The sequence below is a fragment of the Aythya fuligula genome, chromosome 4 (genome assembly GCF_009819795.1).
Source record: "Aythya fuligula isolate bAytFul2 chromosome 4, bAytFul2.pri, whole genome shotgun sequence".
Taxonomy (NCBI): domain Eukaryota; kingdom Metazoa; phylum Chordata; class Aves; order Anseriformes; family Anatidae; genus Aythya; species Aythya fuligula.
In genome coordinates this window covers 34,638,600-34,660,867 of record NC_045562.1, presented here as the reverse complement: position 1 = coordinate 34,660,867, position 22,268 = coordinate 34,638,600, and the positions used below count along the sequence as shown (strand labels likewise).

The following is a 22,268-nucleotide window of genomic DNA, read 5'->3' as shown; positions in this document are numbered from 1 at the left end:
TGAGTAGATACAAAAACCTTCCCAAGTGAAATACTCTTAAGTTTTGATTTTAACAAGCAAATGACAGATTCAAGGAAGGAGAAGCAATGTAATATTATCTTGTTGCAAGTCACTGTTCAGAACTTGCAAATTTCAAGAACCATGATTCTATCCTTGACTAAATCCACTACAGATATTCCTTAAGGGCAGTTTGTTATCTCAATAGACAAGTCTGATTTCAGTTTATCTGCAATGAGCTGCAAACAGTCTTACATAAAAGATATTTCTGAAATTTCAAAATGTTAGCAATGTTCTATATATTGTCACTTCAAATGATCTTTTTTAGAAAGAAATGCTGAATTAATAAGGTATTTGACAAGTAATGTCATTGCATATTAGCCTTTGCTAATCTTATAAACACATTCCTTCAGTTAGTCACAAAGCTGAGGCCACCAACCACCATGCTAAGCCATTTGCAGCAGCATCCCTTCATGCAAGAGAGTCCAGGCCCACATGGACAGGCAGGCACATTAACACAAGTCAGAGGAACTGACTTGTTCATTAAGGAAAATAAAACACTTAAACGAAAACAAAGCTGTAAAGTTTGTCTTCTCCTGAATCAGTAATTTAACACCAATCCTAACACACACAACAACTAAGCACTTCACTTACTGTTAAATGAAATATTAAATTAGCGTGTGCTTTGCAAGCCACCAAGTGAGGGACAGCAGAACCAGAACAAAGCATGTTCCAGGGATTCATGGCCAGCAAACCGCCCTGCTTTGCCAAAAGGTAACCATTGAAAATGACCCCTGTACTGTGAATGTTGTCATCCTGCGGGCATTCAATGGAATTATGACTCCACAAGACACTCCATTGCAAACAAATCTCCTGTAGTTTTTTTGAAGTTGTCACCTTTAGAGTAAGTATTGCCAGTCTCCACCACTCTGCTAAAGGTGGTCTTTTGTTTTAAAGGCTGTGGAAGGGAGAGTAACATAGCTCAGCAGTAAAGATCTGCAATTTCTTTCAAATAGCTATAAAGATTAAAAACCAAGCTGACTTTTAGCAGGGCAGTAGACCCCACTCTCCATAAATACTTTAGCAAGAACATTACTGACTTGTTCAAACAGTGCCTATCGTCTTACATTTGGTTTGTGACCTCAGTGGAACACATTTTTTTTCAAACACGCATAGGGATAGAAACAGGGCACTCACAGTATCTTGGTGAATAGAATAGTTCAGTTGGAAGGGGCCTTAATCATCATCTAGTCCATCTGCCTGATCTCTTTAGAGCTAAGGTGAGGAAGAGGGAAGAACAGAGATCTATTGGTTTTAAACCCAGTAGTACAGAGGCATAAAATACAATCCCAGAAATGCATAATAATGTGAAAAAATTCCAGGCTTCCAGGAGTGTAGGAGAAGGGCTTTTTCCACTGATCACCTTGTGAGCCACATGAAAAGACCCTGCGTTAGAAGTACTGGCAGCCAGGAATAAAATTGATTATTTTTTCGCAAGTCTATCACAAGGCTAATTCATCCACTGATACCTTACTGTAGCAAAAGAGCTCCTTGTTAAATGTGTCAGCAAAATATGAAACTGTGTACAAACAGATGCAAAGAATTTGAAGGTGACGTGTTCAGGTTTGGGGATCTCAGAAGTCCCACTATTAGGCTGAATTTGCTTCCACTGAATTAAGAGCAGTGCTGAATACCTTTGAAAATCCCGTCTGCTCTGAACTGTTGTAATAGTGGACCTGTATTAGAAAGATTCATGATAAATGAAAGCAGAGCAATGGGTGAGGGAAAAAAAGAAAATAAAATCCACAATCGTTTTAAGGTTACAGAAGACTTGAGATGATGAGGAATTCCAGAGATGTCTAATGGAGCTGTGTGACTGGGACGCATTATAGTGATGAAATTCATATTGTAAGTAATAATTTGGGCTACTCCTATGCATCGATGGATATAAAATGCACTCACTATTCAGGGAAGAAAAAACCCTAAGTGTCAATAAATAGTTCAATAAAAACCATCTGCTCAAAGCACAGTAATGATAAAAGAAAACTCTTAGGATACATAAAAAATTAGACTGTAATACTAGAATATAGTGGGTGAATTTAATAGCACAACAGTTCCCATGTAGATACAAGGCTTATGCTTACAGTTATTTCTTTATATTGCTACATGTGAAGTACAGACATTTTCCCTAAATTTGTCCTTTGACACCTACAGACATTTCCCAAAGACTTTACTGTAGCATCGGCAGAATTAGTTACATTCTCATCTAGAAGTACTTAGTCTACATGGGTAGACAAAATTTATTACTTAGGAAATAATAATAAAAAATTTTCATCATAGAATTTCCCTTTACAGTATTAAATTTTAAAAGATTAAGTCACTTCATTCTATTGTTTTTAAACAAAACCTAAAAATTATCTGCTACTCTTTTAAGTGCTATTTAGAAATCAAATTTTAGATAACGTTATTGCAAGTTTTGACTTATATTTAGAGAAGAAAAAACTATATTGTCAAAGACAACTAAAGACCAGGACACGTACAGTTCATTTGAAAATCTTAAAACAATTTTGTTTCATAATGTTCATGTGTTACCTCCCAAGGATAAACATTCTTGGTATGCTGGTGCACCGTATGACTCACAAACCATTAGAGTTTGTTCTTTTTTTTATTCATTTCAGTTGGTTTTTTTTAAAGGTTAATGTACATATATACACAGTTCAAAGAACTTTGGATATTTTTAGAGAAATCAATCTTTTCTGGGACTTTGAAGCACTGTTAGGGGTTCACCTTTGTGTTTTTACTTAAAAAGAAAACAAAACAAAAAAACAATACTCATAAACAGAGGAATTTTCCAGTGTTTATTTCTCAGTAAGAACTTAAATGTTCTTTATTTTAAAATAGTTAAACTTCTTGCATGTTTTTATTTTTGCCAACAAATAGTTGGCAATTATAACAAAATGTTACTATTCTCCCCCAGTTCTTTTCCAGAAAGGCTGGCTGTGGTTCTTTAAAATTTATAGTAAGTTCTATTGTCTATATTTGCTTCATAAAAACAAATATAAAAATCACTCTTAGAACTTCCTTCTTACTTCATATCTCACTTTGGAAATATGTTTAGAACCTTCTTCATTATATTCTGTTGTACATTTCAAAATTTTGCCATACATATGTGACACTTAGTTTTACGAAAGCCGTAACATTTGGAAAGATGTTTACATAACATTTGGAAAGATGCTACCCATATGGAATGTGAAAAAAATTAAAACAAAACACCACTTTAAAAGATTTTGTATAAGCTACAGTTTAACCAAGCAAAAAAAAAAAAAAGTCAATAGCTTTGTTGTGTAGGAGATAACAAAATAGCCAAAGTATTCTTCAATAAAATAAACTGTCTGCCACGATTTATCTGTACAATTGCATCACAGCTCTTGCCTGTTATGTTATACTTTTCAAAAATATGCCATTAAGTTGCCATAAAAGTTATCACAATTTTTTTTCTCCTCCCAATCTGATAATAGACTTACAGATTTAATTTTCAACCTCTCTTTTCTTCATTACTTTGATTCTTAAAGAGAGCATGACATTAGCTGTCTGAATACTTTGTAGTAATATCTGGCATTTCTACAGCATTTCTGTCCGAGGATCTGCAAGCTCCGAGTAGGTTTGTCTTTACAGCACCTTGAAATGCTGACATTTATTTGTCACTCATGCAGAAATGGATAGTTAGAAGTAGACTTTTAAAGAAATGGGTTTTATAATTTCATTAAAAAAAACTTTTTTTTTTTTTTTAATTTTAATTTTTTTAAAAGATGCTAAGCAGCTTTTGGTACCATCAAATACTTATGTCATTAAAATTCTGACTCTTCATGGCTTAACAGGAGCTAAAAACACAAGTGAGGCCTAATTTTTTTCATTCCAATTTTTTTTAACTAGCAAAGAGTGTCCACTTCACAAATCATGAGATTTCATAAACATTACTGATGGTAGAAATACTTAAGTAAATGAGAAAAGGTCACAAAATTAAAAATTAGATTTTGATTGTTCATGGTGATACCTCCTTATTTTTGCCAGTGTACAAAAATTCACAGAATGGTTTGGGTTGGAAGGGACCTTAAAGCCCACCCAGTTCCAATCCCCTGCCATGGGCAGGGACACCTCTCACCAGACCAGGTTGCCCAAAGCCCCATCCAGCCTGGCCTTGAGTACCTCCAGGGATGGGGCATCCACAGCTTCTCTGGGCAGCCTGCGCCAGGGCCTCACCACCCTCAGAATAAAGAATTTCATCCTAATACCTAACCTAAACCTACCCTCTTTTAGTTTAAAGCTATTACTCCTTGTCCTATTACCACACTACCTGACAAAGAGTCCCTCCTCCCCAGCACTCCTGTAGGCCCCCTTTAGGTACTGGAAGGCCACTACGAGATCTCCCCAGAGCCTTCTCTTCCCCAGGCTGAACACCCCCAGCTCTCCCAGCCTTTTCTCATAGGAGAGATGCTCCAACCTTGTGTCCCTCCTCTGGACCCACTCTAACAGGTCTATGTCCTTCTTATGCTGGGGGACCCACAGCTGAATGCAGTGCTCCAGGTGGGATCTCATGAGAAAGAGAACTTTTTTTTGTTGTTCAAATAAGCTTGATATGCACAAAATTCTGTACCTGACATAGGTTTTATTGATGAAATAAGTCTATTTGCAACAAAAGCTAGGAATGGGCCATTTAAGAAAGCTGTTTGCAAAGTTAACGGAAATAGCCACATATAGGAAGAGATCACATGAGAAATGATGGAAAATTCGGAGCTAGAGGGAGAAATTGATACAAGAAACTAGAATGTAAAGAGTTCAAAGAACAATCCACACATCCAGAGATCAGGGAGGTGAGCTGAAGAAACCCAAGAGTAGGTCACTGAGTCAACAGGTAGCCCTACTGGACTCAAACTGGATTTCCACTCATCACAGCAAGAACACTTACTTCCACCCCATGAGAAGAAAGAGTAGCCATTAACAACCTTCCTCTCCTCCAAAAGCCAAGATTTTCAGTAAGCACAGAAGGCTTCCCCCTACCACTTACATTGCTCATTTGCCAACACCTCTCAAGACAGAATAGCAGCTCTCAACTCATCTGGACCACATAGGTAGATATTTGCAGAGACATTTTGATCTCCACTGTCTCTTCTTCCAGCTCCCACAGCTAAATTCCTTGTAATGCTCTATGTCAGGTATTTCCAAGATGTGGCACCTGCATCACTGGTGGTATGCAAGTTATTCTGAGGCACTGGAGACACTGTCTTGAACAGCTGAACACCTCTGCTGCTGCCACTGCTGCTATCACTGGTGATATGTAAGGAAATGAGATTTGAAAAGCCTGTCTTTAGTCACTTTTAACAACCAGTACTGAGTGTGAACTAGGCATTCCAGTATTTTCTTTGCAGCCACAATCTCCTGTTCTTCCACTTTAATGCCAACATTGAATTTCTCCTCCACTGACAGCAGAAAAAAAAGAGAACACACCTATAAACCTTGCTCCTGTTTTTCAGCCTATTTATCTGTTCTCTTTCCATTTCTCCCTTACACAGCTACAGAGATCTTTTTCCTCCTATAGTTCCTACGACCTGTGAAGGAAGCTCTTTCCAGTCCCCCAAGCCACCCCATCACTCACATATCAGAGCTAGCTGAAGATGTTCATTTCCATGCTCAAACACTAAAATGCTTGGAAGCCTCTATCACAGCATGCTTCTCCCCACCTTAATGCCACAGCTACAGCAAGCAAAGGTGCCAATACTGGTAAATTGTATAGTTGCTAATAAACACTGACAGTTAAATAAAAGATTTTTAGTTTACCTGGTTTTACCCAAAACCCCAGAACACTAACTTTTGAAACGGTAAACCGTTTAATGAGAATTCTTACTATAAGCTTTGCTGATCACATATTCCTTAGCCAGCAAAGGCAGAACATTTTATTTGCTGCCCTCTGGCATGTATCAACTAAAAAACCTATCCTTGTAAGATTAACAAAACTCTCAATTTTAGCATCTCACACCCAAATTTTCTAATTGGTATACAACAAAATCCAGTTGATATGAAGCAGCTTCTAATGATGTAGACTCTTTCTAAGCACTTGACCAGATATTTAATCACCTTTTCCCAGAATGATGTGTTTTAAATAAGGCTTTTCAGCACCGATCTTCAAACAATCCACAAAGAAGTCACCAGTACCCATTACTGCTAACCCCAGAGACACAATACCCCACTCACTTTCACCGAAAAGGTTAATGACAGAGCTGAAAACAAAAACCATGTCTCAGCCCCACCTGAAAACTTGTCCCACCACACCACAGTGCCTAATATATCCACAGGAATTACCTAAGTCCAAACTGATATTCAACAGTCCCTACTACTTAAATAAAGAAAACCTAAAACCCTCTGTACACAGTCAGCCACCATAACCACCATATGATGTCTCTCAAGAAATCCAGAGGTCTCCACAGCACTTATTCAGGGCGTGCCTGCACTCTATAGCGGCAGGACACTTCTGAGACTAATTAGCTCTTGTAGTGCTCCCTCACTATATTGCTTCTGAGCAAGCTCATTTATCTTCATATTACATTATGCAGTGTAGATACACCCTCAGACAAATCAATTTCTCCAGGTAAGGGAAGCACACCTGATGAAGCAAAGGCAATTTAAGGGACATTGTTATGAACAACTGCTCTCACAGTACAATTGCTTATATTTCTAGTCAACTGCCACATTTAAATTCTTCTTCATGCATGAGAATTGGTTTAAATTAAAATGGGGAAAAAAAGCATTCCTCTGCTCATGTCATAAAGAGAAAGGTATCAGCAAAAGCTTAGGTGAAATGTGGCAAGGACAGATAAGAGGCTCTTCTCCCCTAGCACAAAGGATATGATTTGCTGCTCTTCAGAAGAAAAACTAATAATATGAATGACAGAGAAGCATTGTATTTCAAAAATCTGCTTGCACTGGAAACTCGCTCAATTTTAGCAATAAATTTGCCACACACTTTGCCTACAGCAAACACATTTAAAGGATGTTTCTCTTTAGCATACTTTCATAGAATATCCGAAGTTGGAAGGGACCCACAAGAATCAGAGTCCAACTCATGTCCTACCTTCCTAGAACCTGACTGAGAACTCACAGGTCCCAAGACCTAATTCTTGACTCACTTTGCCTCTGCTGTCAACAGTTACCTGTAAAAATCACTAACAAGGTACACATTTTTACGTTCCTCCAACACCAGTTCAGTGCAAAAGAATTAGAGGTTCAAGCTTACTTTGTCCATGACGTATACAATTACGACCTGAGCTTCACATGACAGAATGTCTGTTTTTCAGCTGGTATAAAAAACTGACACATACACTGCACCAAAAGAATATTACCATATAAAAGTAAACTCTAATCATCAAGAAATGAAAGCATCTCTCTCACTCCCGCACACAGATGCTTTATGATACTGTCTTCCACTAACCAATCACACCTTTTTTTTTTTTTTCCAGAGGATCTTTTCCTTGTTCTAAGGACAGGACAGACACTGCTAACAGAATGATCACTCATTCAGTAGCTCATTTCATCCTCACTGTTCACTATGTGGCATCTCGTTATAATTTACAGAACCTAGATCTAGAATCACAACTAGAAAACTTATTTCTCTTTTGCTCACTATTATGTACCTGAACGATTTCTTTACACTAATTAATCCACTTCACAGCACCTCCATCAGACAATTTTAAGATCCTTGTTCTCAGGTAGCAAAGTGAGACAGTGATGTGCATCAGGATTGCCCATAATTAGAGATGCTTGACTTGAGATGCTTTGGGTCTCTCTTCAGAGGATAGAGCAATTAAACAGCACTTTGTCAGTACAAAGTACAACTTCAATCTATTTCAGTGCTATCATGTGTTTTCAAAGCTGACACTAATCGGTCCCAGGAGTCTGAACTCAGAAAATGAGAAGTACACAACTAATGGCCATATTTTAAAAATGCAATTCACCCAACCTCATGCAGAAGCTCTATCACTGAATTAAGAATTGGCTCTAAGAGTCCAGAACAGCACCACAACAATCCTAGCTTTGAAACCAACCTCTTCTAGTGTTTTTCTCCCTTCCTCACCCAGCATGTTTCATCCAGCTTCTGCAGATACAAGGAAGCAGATCTAAAGGAAAGGACCTTATTAATTATCACGCTTGCTTTCATTTCCTAAACAGCGGATACCTGATATTCCTAAAAATTGCATTTTATAGAGAAAGAAACAGTCTGAAATGACACTAGCACTTGTCACTTCAAGACAGAAACATAATATGACCAAACTGAGTTTCCACAGACAACCTCAATTCCAGCATTTCCTTTCTGTTGAGAACTTTGTATTACATCACTGACAAAGAACCCCGAGCTCCCAGAAATTTCATTTCATGCAGTCTCAAAAAATGCTATAGGATTCAAATTCATTTTTGTGTCTCCGTCATCTCACTTGCTACATTTGCAGCTTCTAGCTTGGGGAACTCCTGCTACCAGGTCCCTTAATAATAGACACTCTTCAGACAAGCACTGCGAGGACATTTCTTCCCCCAGAAAGCTAGTGGTCTACAAGATAACCAGTACACAGCATACAAACATTATACAGTTAGGAATTACAAAGCAATTACAAGCAGAAAGATGCTTATACCATTTTTTTCCACACTTATGTTAAAAAAAAAAAAATTAATTCCAGAACAAATGAAAACTCACCTCATTTCCACCAACAGCTTTGGTTAAAATTACTGCAGAAGACACAGGAGGTGGCATGCAGCCTACGGTCTGCAAGCTGAAAACAACAAAAAGAAACATTATGTTCCTCACAGGTGGAAATACTATGCAAGATAAAAATCTTAAAATACCACATAACTGAGCAAACACAATCATTTTATCCCCTGTGCAACACAATCAGTTTGCGTTGCAGTTACAGCCCTGTACCAGCTGGCATGATTTCTATGCTTTCTCTCACCAACACCACACTGAGGAGTCTTATCACCATTTACTAAAAAATGCTTCATCTCTCTGTGACTTAATTTCCCTATACACATCACTATATTTACCATTCACAAATATGTATACATATACACATATATCTCAAAGATAGCTGCATCATATGTCCTAACGTAGTTAAGTTTGTAGTGTGCTGAGAGACAGGTATCAATTTGGAAAAAAAAAAGAATAAAAGGATGCAGATGTTTATGTTTAAAAAAAAAAAAAAAAAAAAAAAAAAGCTTAGTGATAAAAACATTGACTGCTAAGAAGTGTAAGGACAAGAAGAGCCATGCCTACTATTTTAGGTTTCCACTACTTTATTTTTCATCAGCCATTACTACAAAAATATATATATCACAATTAAGCTTTTTTATTTTCTGAAAGAGGCCATCAAATGTTACATTTTTATATATGCTTTCACTTCATGGTAAAATCATTGACTTCCACTAATAGAAATGTCAATAACTTTATCCAAGATTTTAGAAGTCTAAAATATACCATCTGTCATTTCTTCCACTGTTTGTGCTGCAAAATTACCAACGTATATAGTAAATGTCGTTGCAAAGTGAGAAATTCGTGAGCTTTCTTTTGTTTTAAATACAGTCCACAAAAAAGTGGTTATTACAAAACTGATTTGTTTTATACATGTATTGAGAAAAAAACAAGAACATACCACAAAAGGTTATGATTAACTTAAGTAAAATAATCCTTCTGGGGGAGGAGGGAAGTACCACCTGTGCTGAGTTAGAAGGAACAGGAAGGCAGGAAATTAAATGATCTGTGAATTCCCCAAAACATGGAATCCACTTATGTTTTTAAAGCATTGGAGTTTGAGACAGTATTCTAGTTCAGAACACAATACTAGTGGTGACCTACTTTGTACTTGTAACTATGTTAGTCCATCCCCAGGAAATGCAGTGTCAAAAATCTGTAGCAAACAGAAGTACTAAATCCAAACAACAGGAAGCATATCACAGTGCAATTGATATACTGCAAAAATACAACCAGCTTAAGTAGAAGAAAAGGGTAAATGACAACAAAAGTATTCAGTCAGCTACAGACACTGTGGAAAAGGAAAAAGGCAACCAATGTAAGCATTATATAAATTCAATCTCACAAACTGCCAAGCACCAACCACCTTGGAAGTACATAGGACCTCCAGCTTACAGCGAAGTCTATAGAAGCAGGGAGTTGTCAGCGCTTGGCAGGATGAACTCACATTTAAAAAAAAAAAAAAAAAAAAGAAACACAGGAAAAAGAAATGGTCTGGAAAGTTTAGTGTGTCCCTCCAAATACATACAAAAATATACAGCAGATGAACAAATGGTGACTCTGATATTCATCCCCTATATCAGCTGCAATACTATCATCCCTCTTCCTGTGTGGTCTCTTGGCAGTCAGCTCCTTGAACTTCTCACCTGCACTAATAAGGGTGGATTAAAGTTCAAGGTTATCCAGAAAGGTATGAAATGTGTGCAAGTGTATTCACATCAGTTGGAAGGGATTTTCCACACTGTAAGAGGAGAAAGGTTTAATAACACAACCTTCTCAAATTTGTAATAATGTAGTTGGAATTAAAAAATAAAAAGCATTATCAAACTACGGGACAAAATATCCGTTATAGGGAAATAGCAATCTAAAAAAATCCTGGTCCACTAAAAGGAAATACTTTTAATCATGTGTATCTAAACATTCATGTAAATAGCCTGAGCACCTTCTTTCTTACTTTATATTAGCTATATGCAACACTAGCAATATACAAACTAGTTCTTCTAACAGATTATTACAGACAAACAAAAAATTGAAATATTTCTCTCATTCAGGCAGTGTTATAAGCACTAATATCAGGGGTCTAAACCCTTAATGAAGTGCAATAAATAATACCTGTTCTACTGATATACTGCAGACAGCTGAGTACTAAGCTCCAAATTCACTTATTTCAGATATTAACTACCAGAGCTGTATCTTGTACTAGGCTTTGCATCTCATGCCTTACCAACGGTGCTGGAAATGCTATATGCTAGGAGTAGAAGAGGTGAGCCTGTGCAAACACTAATAAGCTGCATCATGTTCTTTTTCAAAGAGATCCTGTCATTGCAAAATCTAGTCAGTTAACAAAAAAAACGAACTTCAAAGATGCTTGGTAATGTCAGTTCCTCCTCTATTTTATATATTTCAAAATAACTGCAAAACAAACCTCCTAATATCACCCCAGACACAGAGAAAAACAAAACAAAACTGTAGAAACAGAGATGAAAAACCGGTAACATCTGAATTTGCCTCTCAAATAGCACAGCAAAACAGACTGTTAGGAAGGATGAGAGAATCTACCACTCATTCTGAAGCAATGCAGGGAATTACCTGTGGGCTTGACTGTGCCCTTTAAGCATAACCTTGTCTAGAGAGTAGAGCAGAACTACAGTCCCCAGGTGTGCCACCCTGCCAATAAAGGAGGGTGTTGCTGAACACCCTCGGGAGCATATGCCTGTTTTCCCAGGCCTTTGTGAGGGTGATCAGCCAGCTCCCACTAAAACAGTGATAAACATACATGATGAGGAAGTAACTTTGCCAAACCCCATTTTTGTTTGGGTATTTCAGTATTTTTAGAGAATAAGAACTGCAGCTGTGGGGCATTAGGATGAATTCTGGATATACAGAGCAGGCAAGGTACAGGCAGTTCCTCACTTCCACTCTTCACTCCACTTTCATGTACTCATATGTATATGTGTGAGTACCTGCTTTAAAATGAGATATCCTAGAATTTTAGCTAATTAGAACAGAGCTCAATAGCTTATCCACCACACAGCACATAAGGTACAGTTGCAGTGGATGTGTTCAATGCTACAAAATGGCAAGTGGTCTAAGCAGTGTCCCAAAAAGCAGTATTTATCAAGAAAGCTGTTTTTCAAAATAACCTTTCATTAAACTTCTCAATCTGACCATTCTTTAGAAGAAATCTCAACACAACAGATTTACTGTACTATAAGATAAGATGTGGCCAAAGCACAAATAGTACTCAAGGACCAGGTGCTTGCAAGGGAGCTTGAAACAAGTGTACTAGCTCGCTGCTAACACAAAACGTGGTAACGTGAAAAATTAGGCTAGTTTATACTTCATGTGTAGCCAAGAGTCTTCTTCTTCCTTAATATAGCCATATTATTATATTACTTCATATTTAACGATACATATATATTGTAATTTTACATGGAGCTTCATTTGTGCATATAAAAGCTAACTTCCCTTAAATACTAAGCACAAAGGCAGCTTAAAAGGCATCAGGAAAGATGGGATGAGAACTGCTACAAAGAAGAAAAAGCACAAAACCTTCTCGTATTTTGCACTTCAGAAACCGGGGCTGCCACTATGGAAAATCCTTTCTCTATTCTAGCTGAGGAAAAACTTTGCAATGATTTAACCTTTACTATCAAATCCAAATTAATATTTTCTGCAACCTTGTCATTACCTTGATTTACTAAGCAAAACAGTAACTTTAAAGGAGTGTTTTTTTGTTTGTTTGTTTGTTTGTTTTTCTCTCTCTCACAGATTTTACCTTCTCAGTATCATTTGTACCACTTCAGGCTTGGTGTGAAGCCTGGAGAAGCCTCTCCAAAACAGAAGTCTCTTTTAGGCTCAGGCCTTGTAAAAATGTAAACATGAGGAGCTTTATCATTAAACTTTTAAAGACAGGGAACTCTCCCCAAGCACTAGGAAACAAGAGGGATTTTTGAAGTAGTTTTCTAAAATAATTGATTTTGTATTCACGCATTCCAGTGTAGCTGCATGGTCCTAGGTATTTACCTTTGATTCTCAAAAAACATTTTATTCTTTGGATTTTTCATAACATCTTGCACCACTGAACCATCAATACAACTTTGGAAGCACACACTCGCAGACTACACCACAGATTTAAATCATGTTTTCATGGTAGCATAGCTCCTGCTCATCTCAAATTTATTCCATCTTTTTTTCTTTCCCCCATTATTTAGCTAGGAGCAAATACTGAGCCCCAATCCATACACACCAAGAGATGCTCAGTACAGACTGTTTAGAAACAAAACAGAATACCAGTATGTGGCATGTTTAGTATTTATTCACAGACTTATAGTTTCCTTCAGAATGTTTTCTTCTTCCCCTCAGTCCTCCTTGAGACCCAGCAGAGCACTTGAGGTGCTTTTCAAAGAAGGTAACCTGTTGCAAGCTCTCTCCATATGAAACTAATTGACTAGATTTTCTAGAAATGACACCAGGTTCCTGAAAAGGTAATTCTGTGCATACTGTTTTCAACAACAAAGCACTGTAGCACAACAGCAAACAGCAAATTCTGCTCATAATCTCTCTTCAAACACCTACTGCAGGACAAGCAGCCCTTTAAGAAGACAGCTACAAATATTGTTCACTCCATTATGCTTACACATACCCTTTTAAAAGCCATTCATTTATAGGTGTGATTGATAATAGCTGAAGGAAGAGCCATATTGCTGTTGGGAAGAACGCAAGTGTAAAAATCTGGACAAAAAGGTGTAGTTTCACGTGCATCAAAGCACTTGTCAGCTCCTGCAAAAGAAAAAGAAGAGAGGAAGTTGCAATCATAACAGCTGAAGTAAGACCATATTCGTGCTTTTAAAACTAGGATTATCTTTATAATAGAATGACAGCGCATGTCAAAAAGGCACCTTTAGGGATCATCTGATCTCCTCTTTAATAACAAGTACAGCCAGACAACATAAAAGCTCTCTCTGCTCCTGGGTGTTTTTCCAAAAGAATTGTCCACCACTTCAATAATACCACAGCTCTTCTAACAACAGCTTTTCGGCAGGCAGCCTCAGCACTGTGCTTCAAAACCTGTGTTAACCGTGCTGACAGCCTGTTTACTTTATTGACTGCTGGTATCAAGAGGAAGGGAAACTTGTAGTTCTGGGTGATTTCAAGCTTCCCTAGTCTGAAGAGAACCACAGAGAATGTGATTCTCCTTTACACCAGGAAGGAAAAAGGGATCCTGACATTACAATTAAAATCTAACAATTATAAAAAGCAAAAAATCCAGTGGCAGATTTTGATTGTTCATTTTACCAACTGATAGGAAATTCATACAAAAATATTAGGCTCATGAAGAAGAACTAAGAAAGAATACCAAGGCTATGAAAACTTATCAACAGTTAAGCCACAAAATGCAGAGAAAAAAGGTGCAAAACACCTTAGAAACAGATTAGAAGACTGAGGAAATAAATAAAATGTTGCTGTTACACAGTGTCTTTCCTCAAAAGCAGTAAGAACTCTCCAGAGAGGAGATCAAGTATCCTTACACAACATGCTCTTCAGTTAGCTGTGTCTCTCTCTGTTTCTGTTTTCCAGGCACTACAAGAATCTTCTGCAGAGTTTTCAAGTATCAGAGAAAAGCCTTGTACATTTCAGCTCCCATATATCAAGAAAAAAAGGTCCTTCTCTTGTTTCTCAAAATAACTTGCACCCTCCAGTAAACAATGCAACATAAAAAGAACTGGTGACATTTTTATTCAAAATCTGCTAGGATTCTCCATGTATCTTAGGTCTGATACCACAAATGTACTAAATGTACACATATATATATATCGTAGAGTAATACAGCAGCAGATCTTCACATGCTACCTCCCAGCTACAAGACAGCTGAACTGTTATTCAGCAGTTTTATTTTTAAAACAATCAAATGTTGCATTTTTGATCCTCCAAACGCACATTGATGTAAGCACACATCTGGAAGTATTAGCAATTCAGCACAATGTCCTCCTTTATTTCTTGGAATAAAATTATCTTCCAAATTTGTGTTTGGGAAACAAAAAAAAAAACTTCCACGAAAATCTACACATCTCTTCGTACCCCATTCTCACAAAGTTACATACAGCATGGACTTGAAATGTACATCTTGAACCAGTTTTAACAAGAAAGAACCACTCCTCTTGGTTCTTAGTTAACTGAATGAAACAACTACTTCATTTTCTAAATAAAGAAGGCTTTTGCACATACCACTATAACTCTGCATGAAAAAATAGGCCTTCTTCATACATGAGCTGTCATAGTACTGGCTGAGTTACAGAAAGCTTCATTGTAGCACTATTTCATCCTTTCTCAAACAGAAAGCAAAAATAAAGTGTCTAGTAGTAGAAACACTGTATGGGGGAAGAAAAGATACTTTGAAATACCTACATAAAAATGTATCACTTACATTTAAAAATGCAATTGAGAAAAAAAAAAAAAACTAATCAGGTGACTTATTTCAGCAAAGCTGCTTTATTTTTCCTTTCCTGCCATGTCACCTCCGGCCCCAGATCTCCTAGTGGACCAAGCTCTGATGGCAATCCCAGTCTAGGCAATGTCACACACACAGAGGTGCAGACACTGGAGCCAACAGCATTGTACAAGACACTCTTTCTTTCAGTATTGCACCGTTGTTGCCTGCTTTCCCTTTTAATCTACTGTTTTTACAACAATTGGAAAATGCCTTAAAAACAGATGTTTTCAAGAAGCGCGCTACTTCCAAAAGCAAAATCCAAGCCAAAACTTTGGGAAAGGCTGGTAACAGGTTCCAGTGAGCAAGGAAGGCAATTACAACACAGCCAACCTAGCACATGAAGGAATGCTGTACTAGCAGAACAGGTATTTGCAGACCTAAATTACCAGTCCTTAGAATGTCTCTGGTGATCATGTTTTAAAAAGGTATTCCTTAGCTTGTATCAGCATAGAACAAACACTGGAAAAAAAAAAACAGCCTTCATCCTCTTAAACAATCTACAAGGACTTATCCCAAAATGCCTCCATCACCATGGCACTCAAAAAAGGAAAAATCTCAGAAATGGCTTTGAGAGCTGCCAGTTACAACTCAGGTTCTGCACACCAGGTAGAACAGGTTACCTCGTCTTTCCCACTAATTTAGACCCTTTAGAGAGTGTCTCCATTCTTCCCCTCTGGTCAATGCCTGGTGCCACCTAGTCACACTAAAATGGTTATAGGTGAGCTTTTCTGGGCAAAAACTTAAACAAAGCAAACGCTGTTTTCAGTGGCCTTCCAAATTCCTCATTGAAATGGATAACTCAAGTATGCAATTTATTTCTGGGGCCCTACAAGGAAAAAGCAAACTATCCAGGCACTGGAAGAGCTTTATGGTAAGGTGCAATCAAAGGTTCTTGTCATTCCTGGATACAGCCTATTTCTGCAAAGGAAAGAGGACCTTAAAGAGGATCTCTTTAGATTTGAAACTGTAACAAGGCTGTGTGCAGACAGACTCCCCCTGAATGCTGGCAATTATTCTGTGTACTGCTTTCTGAAGGCACGGTAAGGAATTTATTTACACATGCACTTTCACAGCAGATAAAAACATAAGTGTAACCTAAAAAAGAGCATCAGCTAGTACTCATTTTTATCAGATTTATCAGGAGGCCTCAGCTAAAGCTTACACAACTTTTTATCGTTTCATAAAGCATAGCAAACTCTAGTTCACTCCAATCAAAGTACTGTCCATGGTAGAACACACAGAGGGTGAAGAACTAATCAAGACAAAAGCAGAAACATTCCATTGCAAAGATGGATTAACTGATTAATAGCAACTTTAGGTTGTGCCATAAAAAAATTAAAACATGCCCCCAAAGTATTTTAATAATATAATGACCTGGCCTCCTAACATTTGAAAATTGATTTCAACACCCATTTTAGAAAGTAATAGCACAAGGTACAATGAGTGAAATGTTTTTCTTCCTCTTTATCTTCTACCCCTGTGGCAGAAATTCAAAAAAGGCTTAGCTTCTTGATGGAATACAGATCTGGACATGCAGCACCACCCCTAACCGGTACTTCCAAAACAAATGGAGATATGCTACCTAGACAGAAACACCAGCTTCTGTAAAGGCTTCACTGATACCTCTGTATCTTAGAACTGCAGAATGAAAGAAAGCTATCAAAGTTCAAAGTGGGTCACCATGTATCACCAAGGGATGTGTCAGTTGTATCACCTTAACTGGAGAAAGTTAGAGGTGCAGTAGCATTCAGAATCTAACTAAGACTTTGACTGTGCTACTAATTCCTCCCTCCCTCACAGCTGCTTTCCAAATATAATACTTCAAGGATTCAAGCTACTGAAAGAGAAATAAGTTTTACGTGTTTTTCTCTGCATACAAAGATTCTTAACCCTGAAAGCAGAAAACACCACTGAAGTTTTGTGGTTTTGGGTCCTCCTCTCTGTGGGAGAAAGTGCCTCTCTACAGCCTGTTTACATTAGGATGTATTTCTGTTCCAGGCAAATAGATGATATGGTTCTTTCTGCTTCCATATAAGACCACAAAGCTCAAAAAAAGCTGCTACAGAATTGACTACAGTTATTTGCTTCACTTCTACTGCATCTAGGCAGAACTATCCAGGCGCCAGTGCCAGCAGTGCCCACAGACACAGGGAGAGGGCTGCCATCAATTCACACACTGCCACCATTATTAATATTATCATTGTGACCATGATACAGGTACAGAAACGTTTGTTTAACACACGCTATTCATCCAGATCCCACTTTGCCCAGAAGCTCATGCAATGCTGGACAGTATCATGCTGCTTCCTTTAGTATCATGCAACATATGGACAGCATCACCCATGAGCACAGCCAACAGAGTAAAAGGAACCAAGAAACCAGAACAGCAGTGACATGCACTGTTTCCCTTCAGCTCTGGTTACTCCTCCTTTTTTTGGCACACAGCCATCATTTCCCTTTCTCCCTCCCTACTTGACAAACTAGGAGGTTTTCCCCTCATCTCTTTTTATTCACAGATTGTTCCTCTTTGAAAAATAAGCAACATCAAATTTGGAACAAGTCTCAGTGTCTGTGACATGCAGCAGCGCACAGGCACCTCAAGTCTACCTGCCCACAAACAAATGCCATAGGAAAGGATCACCAAGACCTCATACAAGTATATACTGGTCTCACATCTGCAGAGGAGAACCTCAGTGTTGACACAGGCTGTTGTCCTATTCCTATACAATGTGGTAACTTCCAGCCATTGATCTTGGCGTCGTGACTAGCCTCTCCAGTCTTACTTAGAGAACCAGCAGATGAGATGAAGGAGAGGAGCACAGAGAACTCACCTCTTCTCTTCATGTCCTACAGAGGCATGGAGACTCCCCAGAGCCCCTCTCTGACCAGGTCCCTGCAGAGCTCTACCCTAGGATTCACAGTTTTCTGCCTGGTAGCTAAACAGGGCAGTGGGGAAATGCAGGTGCGCAATAGTAGTAGGAGCCAGGTACCAGTGTGCTCCCGGGTCTCACCCTGATATGTGTTGGGATGCACCCCAGGTGTAGATCCAGTCTTTTGCACTCAACATTGTGCTCAACACTTAGTCAAAGCCCTACAGAATCAAGCAAAGTCTCTATGGATGGGTGAAATTCATTCACACTCTCCTTCTCAACACACTCACTAGCTTGATTCTTGATTTCAAGAATCTCTTGAAATCAAGGAGGGGTTATTATATAAATATCTCATTTTGATCTTCTCTTGTCGGCCGTTCTCTGAGCATCAACAACAGCACAGTAATTAACTATTTCATTTATGTTCAAACCTGATCAAAAGCAACAAAACTTTTAAAGCAAAACAAGGATGAAGCAATGAGAAATTACAGTACCTCAGTTTTTAATGAGAGTCCACTGTTAAAGAATATAGCTGAAACAGCAATGTAAGTTATGGTAATTTCTGGTTTCAAGGGTCCTAAAAAATACAGAGAACAGAGTGAACTGTAGTCAAAGAGACAATTATATGCATATATTACATCAAAGTGAGAATCTGTAGACAAATATCTGCAGAAAACCAAATCATTCAAGTCTCCTTAATAAAAAGAGTGGGGTTTTAACCATTACGTTACAGAAAGTATGCTGCTCATTTCTAAATGAAAACAAATCAGTGAGTGACCAGTGAGGTATGGCGTCAGAAAGATTGGGCTCCCATGATTACAGGCCACCAATGGGTAAATTCTGCAAGAGTGAAAAAGGGGGAGTTTTCAGAGCTTGGCTCTGTCATCAGAGTACCCCCACAGCAACAAAAATTGAAACCACACACTGAAATGGAAGTGTGAGCTGCTCCCTCCATGAGGGTACCTACATCAATCCCATATCTACCTCTGATATCCCCCCTACAACACAATGCCTGTCTGGCTGCCTGCAGAAAGGAAACCTAGTTGTTCCTTGCAACGAGCTCCTTGAAGCAATGCAGTTCTGTGTTATTCCCCCACAACAGGGCTGTGGCGATAACACATTTCAGATACTGCTGCAGTGAGAGCAGCCAGGGCAGATGCCTGTACCTCCACGGGTTCCACAATATTAAAAGCTTATATTGGTATATATAGTCATATATTTATTTTAATCTCCTGAAAAAAAAAGAAGTAGTTTTTGTACTCCTATAAAAGTGATGAATTATCTTAATACCCTTTGACTTTGAAAGACACAAAATGCAAGAAGTATACATGCATATTTTTACAGGCATTCAACCAGGTATTTCAACAAAAAGAAAATATTAACAGCCTACTTAGGGTCAAACTAATATCCTAACTCTGCAAGCGACAATAAATTGTCATGAGCAAAACTGCAGCAGCAAACAGGCAAGCCTTTACTCCACAGACCAGAAGAGAAGATCCTTTCTGCTCTCTCGAATGAATGACACATTGATGTGAGCAACATCAATGATCCTTAAATTAGAGGGATTTGATCGTACACTGAGTCTACTCAGGCTTGCACCTCAAGTTGTTTAAACCAAAAATCCTACTCTGAAATAACTTTGTTGATGACGCACTAGAAATGTGTGTGTTAAGTACAAAAAAAAAAAAAAAAAAAAAAAAAAAAAAAAAAAAAAAAAGGCAAAACAAACTGCCTATATGAAGCACAACGTAAAAATAAGCCAGGAAATGCAAAAGTTAAAGTTGCAGCAAAGCATGTGGCTAGTTGCAAAATCAATTGCAAAAAAAAAAAAAGTTAACTGAAAAGCCAGAAAAAAAAAAACACATTAAAATCCTATATATTTTTCTGTATAACTGTTTATAAGTTCTACATATACAGACAACTATGTAACTTTTCTAGTCTTGTAGAAGATTAGAGCATGTACATATGGGCACACAGGCAGTTGGTTAGGTGGTCTGGCTAAAATAAAGGTTCTTCTAGGACACAATTTTTCTGTCACAGGTTTTTCACTGGACTGCCTGAACCCTGTCACACGGGAGAAAACTCTACCACTAGAGCACTCGCACGTTCATGCAGCCCAGGGAATTTCAATCAGGACAGATCCCCTTCATCTCATGTGCCAAAGACTGATCAGGAAAGCTCTTTTCATGAAAAACCAAAATAGGCACATTCACTGGCTAGGGAAACATGCCAAAAAGGGCTTGGTTTGCGCCCTGAAGGTGAGCCCAGCACAAATCTTTATTTGTGGCACAGCATTCCACTGGTATGGATGCTGGGCCCTCTGTGTCATTCAGCAGGGCTCTGCAGATTGCAGTGCATGGTTTTGTCCCCTGGAGGATGACAAACTTGGAGCTTTTTTCATATGCTGACTTTTTCCACCCCACCGCCTTTCACACACACATACCCTTTTTTTTTTTCCTCCTCTGGTTTTAAAATGAGCACTGAGGTTCCATGATTTCAGAAAAGAGATACTGTTATTGGGAACATGTCTGACAATTTCTATCAATGTTTACAAGCTTTTTCAAGCTAGCTGTCCCAGGAACAACACCACGTTTATATACCACATGTGCTATCTCTTTACAGTAGAATTATTAAATTGAAGTCCTCCACAATAACATGCAGGAAATAAATTGTGGAAAAATAATCTCATATTCTAATTTACAGGGTCTCCCACATCGCTGCTAACAATCAGTGTGACAATCAAACAGACAGGGACAAACCACTTAATACTATAAATTCAAATTTGTCTTTAAGATCTGCTAAAGACACAGCGTGGATCCTGCAAGAAGCTCCACGTGAGCCCTATTCACCTATGCAAAACAGCACACGGATGTTAGGAAGGATCCTTGCAGAGAAGGAATTTGCCTGCCCTGAACTCCGTGAAGTACCGGAGCCTTAGCTGCCACAGCAAGTGTTTAGAGCCATTTTTAAAACTTTTTTTTTTTTCCAGAACCTGAAGAAAAAAAAAAAAAAAAAGAAGAAGAAAAAAAAAAAAAAGTTAGCTCCTCAGTGAGGAGCTGTCTATCCTCAAACTTCAGCTGTAAAGAAAAAAAAAAAAATCTCCACGTATAAAAGCACAGCTAGATTCTTCCTCCAGTCCTGTAACGTAGAGTTGCTAAACAAATTCTGCTGAAGTGTTCTGCCTTCCTTTTCTTAAGTCTTTGGAAAGCAATCAGAAAAAAAAAAAAAAAAAAAAAAAAAAAGTATAAAATGTAACCTGTCTTTGAAGACTGTGAGCATCTGGAACTGAAGTTACAATGTAAACTAAGCGGCTGATACTGCCGCTGTGTGTACCTAAACACACGCTGTTTATCTTAAAGTAACGCTGGCAGTTTCCTCAGCTCCGGCTGCAACAAGCACAAAAGGCTTCGTTTCACCACAGACGACAAGCCTTCCTTCTGGCTCCCTCACCGCGGGCACTCCGCACCGTTTCGCACCGAAGCACCTTCCGCGAGGGCGTAAAAGGGGGCGGAAAACCCATCCTCAGAGCACGAGCGCGTGAGCCCAAGCTGAAACCCCCCCGGCTCGGAGGCAGCCGAGGTTTCCATGAGCTCCGCGCTGCGGGAGGCAGGCCCGGCACACGCCGAGTTCCTCAAGTTCCCCCTCAGCCCCCGCGAGCCCGGCCGGGGCAACGGCCGCCGCGCGCCGGTTAACGGCCGCCGGTAACGGCCGCACTCACCCCCTTTGACGCCGACGGCGGGCTCCAGCCTGGCCGTGGCGATGACGAGCACTATGCCCGCGATGAACCAGTCCTTCCGCAGCCTCTCCAGCAGCCCCATGGCGCCGCTGCCGCCGCCGCCCGGCTGGGCAGGGCAGGGCAGGGCAGGGCAGAGCCGAGCCGTGCCGGGCAGGGCCGGGCCGGGCCGTGCCGTGCCGTGCCGGGCGGGGCGGGACGCAGGCTGCCTGCCCGCCCGCCCGCCGCCGCCACGAGCGGCCGGATCGGCTGACGGCGAGAAGTCGCTCCCACCGCCGCCATGCCTACCGCGCGGCTCCTAATACCGCCGCGCCGCCACGCAGAAGGCGGCGGCCGACACCGGCAGCGGCCGCCGCGGGGTGCGGGAGGCAGCGCCCGCAGCGG

The 22,268-nt window shown here is 39.4% G+C and overlaps 1 protein-coding gene across 2 annotated transcripts in view; it reads right to left on the bottom strand.

The window, feature by feature from the left end:
• SLC10A7 (solute carrier family 10 member 7) overlaps window positions 1–21,987 on the bottom strand; it is a 43,030-nt gene extending 21,043 nt beyond the window's left edge. The window contains exons 1-4 of one of the 2 annotated variants that reach the window (XM_032186967.1): window positions 21,870–21,987; window positions 18,646–18,728; window positions 13,434–13,570; window positions 8,738–8,813 (exon numbers count right to left, since the gene is read on the bottom strand). In XM_032186967.1, the coding sequence (XP_032042858.1) occupies window positions 8,738–8,813; window positions 13,434–13,570; window positions 18,646–18,728; window positions 21,870–21,969 (396 nt within the window). In that variant the 5' untranslated portion in view covers window positions 21,970–21,987. Of the gene's footprint in view, window positions 1–8,737; window positions 8,814–13,433; window positions 13,571–18,645; window positions 18,729–21,869 lie in introns of those variants that run through there. The other variant, XM_032186968.1, reaches the window with a different exon arrangement.
• Between the last annotated feature and the right edge of the window lie 281 nt (window positions 21,988–22,268).